General features: G+C 36.3%; 1 protein-coding gene across 1 annotated transcript; it reads right to left on the bottom strand.

The window, feature by feature from the left end:
• Positions 1-292: 292 nt before the first annotated feature.
• On the bottom strand, positions 293-3,946 carry LOC149257611 (disease resistance protein L6-like). Its single transcript, XM_089380591.1, has 5 exons — positions 3,432-3,946; positions 2,247-3,321; positions 1,780-2,151; positions 1,170-1,480; positions 293-1,094 (listed from the first exon to the last, which is right to left on the bottom strand). Exons 1-5 carry the CDS (start codon positions 3,944-3,946, stop codon positions 392-394), a joined length of 2,976 nt encoding a protein of 991 aa, XP_089236717.1. The 3' UTR covers positions 293-391.
• Between the last annotated feature and the right edge of the window lie 2,868 nt (positions 3,947-6,814).

Here is a 6,814-nt window from a genome sequence, read left to right as displayed (position 1 = left end):
ATGATAATCAGCAACAAGGTAATCAAATTGTGACACTGACCATTATGTCATCCAATGCACTACTAACGAAAACACATCATACGAAATGATAATCATTAACTAATAATGATAAATGCAAGACTCCGAAAGCATATTAAATAATTAATTAAATTAGTGTAAATCTGGGGAGACGCATAAAATATGCACAAGAACCTGCTCCTCATGAGTAATGGGCACTCTCCTAAGATTGTAATGATTTAATTATGCTTTCATTCTACAACTCTCATTCTTTTTCTACTTTGCTAGTCATAGATCAATCGCTGGTGCAGCTGCTCCATTACTCCCCCACCCCACCTGAGCTTCGGACATTCGGAGGCAATAAGAGAACGGAAGGACGTACATTGTTCACCAGCTATACAAAGCTACCATAGGAAGCTGGAACTACGGACAATTTCTGCTCTGGAAACTCTGGAAACTCTTTTAAGTGGCGTCTAGGAGGCAGCGTCAATCTCTTCAAATTCCTCAAGTGACGGAGCCAGGGAAGTTCGCTTATGGGACATCCGTCTAATGACAACTCAGTCAACTGAGTCAACAGTCCAACAGAAGCCGGCAAACATTTCAAGTCCTCGCAATACATCAAGTCCAATGACTTCAAGTTCCTCAACTCACCGAGAGAGTGGGGGAGTTCGCTTATGCTGGGACACCAAAATACTGACAACTCAGTCAACTGGGTCAACCGTCCAACAGAATCCGGCAAACATTTCAATTCGTGGCATTGGAGCAGGTCCAATCTCTTCAAGTTGCTCAAGTCACCGAGCGAAGAAGGCAGCGTGTCCAGCAAAGGGCTTCCCACACGCAGAACTTCCAAATTGCTTAGCTCTCCAATTGCATTTGGCAATTCTTTTAAATTTGTCCACTGCAAATTTAAATGTTTCAGCGACCTTTGTTGTGTTATTTTGAGAGGCAATACTTCAATCTTCGCGCACCCCTCAAGATTTATGTGCTCAAGCGTGCTTATATTTCTGAATGCTTCGCTTGATATGGTTAACTTTGAGCAATAATACAAGTCGAGATGTTTAAGTTTAATTAAATTCCCGAAGGATTCTGGCAGCATCTCCAAATTCCGGCAGTTTGAGAGAATGATTCTTCGGAGGTGAATTAAATTCCCGAAGGTTTCTGGCAGCCTCTCCAGCTTGCTGCATCCTGAGAGTTCAATGCACCGGAGGTTTCCTAGATCACCAAAGGAAGCTGGGAGTGACTTCAATTCTCCGCAGTTCCTTATCAGCAAGGTCTTCAATGACTGAAGCCGACAAAATTCTTCCGGCAATCTTACTATTTTGTGTGGGTTCTGCCAGATAAGAATCCGTTCCAGGTACTCAAGCCGCCCTATAGAGTTAGGAATATTCCAGAGAACGCCTTCAATCTCTAAATCCCGCAACTGCGAAGGCGCCTGCAAAATGTTCCGTATTTCAACTATTTGAAAGATTCCTATAAACCAACCCTTTAAAAAAAAATCACGCTCAGACATATTAAATGCAGATTAACCATACAATCTTTGGAAAGAGCTAACCAGCCATCTATAGAGTATTTAATGTTGAAATATATGCACGCAACTTAGCCCGATAACACGGGAGCGTCCAAATATTATTTAATGCCGAAATTGCCCGCTCCAGTGTTATCGCGTTAGGGAGCGTCCAAATATTATTTAATGCCGAAATTGCCCGCTCCAGTGTTATCGCGTTAAGTTGAGTGCAATAAATACTCTATAGATGGCTAGTTAGCTCTTTCCTACAATCTTACCTGACATTGGCTTTCCCACAATGACGTCCATTCCTTCCCGTGAATCCAGGGAGGAAGGTAACTCAATAATTTTCTATGCACCTGACATTCGCCTTCCCACAATGACGTCCATTCCTTCCCGTGCACTTGTAAAACCCTCAAATTCTTCACTGGAATCCAGGAAGGAAGAGAAGAGTAGGGACAGTTGTACCAGCGAAGCCATATGAGATTTGGTGAGTGCACCCTTTTCAAAATGCGCTCCAAGAGACCATCTTCACTCCCAGGAATTTGCAATATTCCTCTATGCCATCTCATTTCTGAGAGGCCGTTTGCATGGTCATCATCATATCTATTAGTTTGAACTGTCTTAATTCCCCGCACTCCCCTTATTACCTGTTCAATCTCGGGAAAAGACGACGAATTAAAAATGATTGTACACAGATCTTGAATTCAACAATTTATACAGGTATGAATGATTTAGCACTTACAGAGGATGGCTGCAACAAGTCATCCAGATTGTCAGTCCCACGCACCAATCCTGGAGCCTCGGCGATATCTCTTCCCAGATCACGAAGGTGATCATGCATATGTATCACATTCTTACTGTCCACTTCTACTAGGCACCTCTCTTCTAAATTTTGAAAACCTTTCCAGTTGCACCCGTCCCATATTCTGACGGCCATATCCCTGTCCTCGCCTATGAAAAAGCACGCAATATCTAGGAATATCTCCCGTTCCTCAGAATCGAGTGCATCGACACTAATTTGAAGACTCTCCTTTATGTCCTTGGGAAGTATCCGTCCAAGTTTGTCCAATTGTTCCTCCCAATAAGATTGCTTATTTTTTCCACAGAGGAGTGCCCCAATCACTTTCAAAGAGAGAGGTAGTCCCCCACAGGCTTCTAAGAATTTATTTACAAGAAATTCAAACTGTGATGGTGGATAGGGTTGCTTGAAGGCATGGGAGCAGAAGAGTTCTAGTGAATGTTGTTCGCTAAGCCCAGTTAGCTTATAAATGGATGAATTTTCAATTCCTGAGCTTGTGAGAATATCTTTATTTCTGGATGTAATCAATACTAAACTATCTGATCGAATAACAGTTTGATCAGGCACAAGTGCATCAACCTGTTCCACATGATCTACGTCATCTAAAACTAAAAAGATCTGAGAGGATGACAGACGCTCTTTAAGAAGGGTCTCTATAATTACACTGTCTCTTTCTAGATCTGACCCAGTCAAAACCTTGAGAAGTTTTCTCTGCAACGAAATTAAATCGCCTTTACCTGCATTGTCCCTTACATGAGGTAAAAAGCAACATCTGCTGTAATCCGAACTCTTTCTGTTGAAGAGTTCTTTTGCAAGGGTCGTCTTTCCCACACCACCCAACCCAACAATTCCCACGACTGGAGGCTTTTCCCGCTGCTGCTGCTGCAATAAGACTTCATTTTCAAACAAATATACTTTTTCGTCCAAACCCTTGGGGTATTTAGCTACATGCAATGGTGTTTTTGCCACCTTTTTCAACACACGTCTAACCACGTTCTCTACCAACTTCCCCTCGTCGCTGGTTATTCACAAGGGAATAAATTAAACTAGTGAGAAACAAACGTTTATGTATATATATCTATGCAATCAAAATTGATACAGTAGCGAAAGATTAGTTAGAGTTGTTACCCGTTGAACATCTCCAGCTCAAAACCACTTATTTCTGAAACGCGAGAAAGACCATTTCTCCATTCTTCAATAGTGGTGGAGCTGTACCGCGACATCCGTTCACGACTTTGAGGGTCATAAGTCTTCTTCTCTGACAATTTTTGGAGGGCATCAGCGTACTTTCCAGGTTTGCCCTGCGTCCACCGAAGCTCGGCGGGCGTGACATGGTAAAAGACCGGGATGATGGTCTTTCCTGACTCCAGCATGAGGAGGAGTTCATTGAGACACCAACTTGATTCTGCATAGCGGGGTGAGAAAACCGCCACATGGACGGAGGCAGTCCTAACAGCACTTTCTATTTGGGAAGTCAGAGAGTCTCCTGGTTGCATTTCTGGCTTATCCAGAAAGACTCTCAATCCATGTTTCAAAAGGCCATGGTACAGATGGCTGGCGAAAGTTTTCTTCACATCCGGGCCTCTGTGATTGATAAATATATCATAAGAGTCATGGGCAGCCGTGGAAGATGATGTAGCCATTGGTAATTGAAAAATAGAAATAGGAGGAGATCAGAGACGATGGATATAATGGTCGACACTGTAAACGCAAAATCTGCGAAGGAGGAGATCAGAGAATAGCTGAGAGAATTTGCAATGGAAAATGGCAAAAGATGTGTGTGCGCTACAGAGATACACCAGACATATTAGTAAGGTCTTTCACCCGAAATTGATGCACCCCACATTTGATTTTTCAACTCTCTTCTCTCTGTTTTAGGTGATAATGGGACCCACAAGCCCAATTTTATGGAGCGCATGAGTCGTGAGCACCGAGTACCATCGAACTGTGTGGGATCCACACGCTCAAACCATATAAAAGACAAGTCAAATTAGCACGGAGGACCATCGAATTGCGAGTGGGATCCACACGCTCTACTGCATTAGGCTGCAGCGCAAATAAACTAGGAGCGAAATTACGTATTTTTCGAAATGTTAGTTTTTTATAACTTAAAACAAAATTAAAAATATTTTTTTCATCAAAAAGAATTGCAATAATGCATGACTTTTGAAATTAAAAGACAAATTTTTAAATAATTTAAAAATAATACTCACCTTTAAAAAATATATTATCGCTTTGTGAATGGTACCCGCCTGCTTAATTTTATCGAGCGCATGAGTCGTGAGCATCGAACTGTGTGGGATCCACACGCTCAAACCATATAAAAGATAAGTCAAATTAGCACGGAGGACCATCGAATTGCGAGTGGGATCCACACGCTCTACTGCATGAGGCTGCAGCACAAATAAAATAGGAGCGTAATTACGTATTTTTCCAATTTTTTTTATATAGTTACCAAGTTTGAATTCGAATTTAATTCGAAAAAAATTCAACACTATACATCTTGAAAATTATCATTTTAAAAAATTTCTTGTTGTGTCCAGGATATTTTCTGCCCATTTTTTTTTAAATTTATTTCAAATTTTGAATAACATTCAATAAACTAGATAATATAATAATTTACAAATACAATTCAACAAAAAAAACTTCCTTTAATAATTTACAAATACAATTCAACAAAAAAAACTTCCTTTCCCTTCAATACTTCTTCATTTCTAAATTTAAATCGAAAATATTTTTCTAATTTTAAAAATGATTTATCTATAATCTTTCCTAATAAATAAAAACATTTTTAAAAATATCTAAAATTCCATAAAATCAGTTATTACAAAATTAACATGTACTACAAATTAACAAACTATTACTAATTCAATGTAACAATTCTTCCGTTTCCTATTTTACTAACTTTTTAATCCATAAAAACAATAATGAAATTGGAAAATTATAAACTTTCCTATTCCAAATTACAATTCCAGTTTCTTTCCTTCTGCCAGCCGATGCTTTCATTGAATAATACGGTATTCGTATCGAATCGACGAATTTTCGAATTTTTTAACCCAATTCGAGCGAACTTGGTAACTATGGTTTTTTATAACTTAAAATAAAATTAAAAATAATTTTTTCATCGAAAAGAATTGCAATAATGCCTGACTTTTGAAATTAAAAGACTAATTTTTAAATAATTTAAAAATAACACTCACCTTTAAAAAATATATTATCGCTTTGTGAATGGGACCCGCCTGCTTAATTTTATCGAGCGCATGAGTCGTGAGCACCGAGCACCATCGAACTGTGTGGGATCCACACGCTCAAAGTCAAATTAGCACGGAGGACCATCGAATTGCAAGTGGGATCCACACCATCTACTGCATGAGGCTGCAGCGCAAATAAAATAGGAGCGAAATTAAGTATTTTTCAAAATGTTAGATTTTTATAACTTAAAATAAAATTAAAAATATTTTTTTCATCAAAAAGAACTGCAATAATGCATAACTTTTGAAATTAAAAGACTAATATTTTTTTAAATCAGTAGTGTTTTATTTGTAAAATTAAAAGAATATTTTATATATATAATTTTGGTATGTATATATAAATATATATGTAAGAATAGGAACATCGAGGATGAAAACCACTTCCTCTTAGAGTGCCCCGAGTATAACCACATTAGATCTCAGTTTCACAATCTTTGTTACAATACTAACCTTCCTAGCCTTTTACAATATCAAAATTATAGTGAGCTCGGGAGGCTTCTCTCCAAGCTTTTTGAGCATAGGAATAAAATCTTAAATCAAAATAGATAATTTGTTTCTTTAGGTCCGATAGGCCATTATTTGGTCTCAGGCGACGTTAACCACCGTCGTCATCATCATATAATTGGTACATTAATTGTAAAATTAAAATATTATTTTTATTTTATTTTATTTTTATTATTGAAATTTTATATTGTTAAATTTACAAACTTGAATTATTTAAAATTTAAACTATATTATTTAAATAAAATAATTTAAAAATAATACTCGTATTTCAAAAAATTATGTTTCCCATATTTAAAAATAATAATCGTATTTTAAAAAATTATGTTTCCAATATTTATAAATCATTGTATATTTACATTTTAAAATTAAATATTCATCTATTATATTGGTAGAATATACAATTAGTTATTCATCTATTATATTGGTAGCTGATTCTAGACTTTAATTAAATGATGAAAATATCAATTTTATTAATATGTAAATTGTTTAACTATTTAATTTTATATTTTAGCAATTTATTTAAATTAAAAAAATATTTGCACATTAATAAATCTGTTTCCTCTTCATATTTTATAAATCCAAATTAAATTGAATTTAAAATTTTTTAATATTATTATATGTACTTAATTAGTTATTTATTTTTTATTCAACGGTTGAACTTCTTATCTATACTAATTATAAAACACCTCGTTACTTTATATAAAAATTAATAATTAATAATATTTATTGTTTTTATATATAATTTATTTTATTTTT

The sequence above is a fragment of the Pinus tabuliformis genome, chromosome 6, assembly GCF_031772625.1.
Source record: "Pinus tabuliformis cultivar Carrire ecotype Pingquan chromosome 6, CPIR1, whole genome shotgun sequence".
Classification (NCBI taxonomy): Eukaryota; Viridiplantae; Streptophyta; class Pinopsida; order Pinales; family Pinaceae; genus Pinus; species Pinus tabuliformis.
The sequence above is the reverse complement of the archived record's forward strand: the minus strand, read 5'-3'. Positions and strand labels throughout refer to the sequence as shown.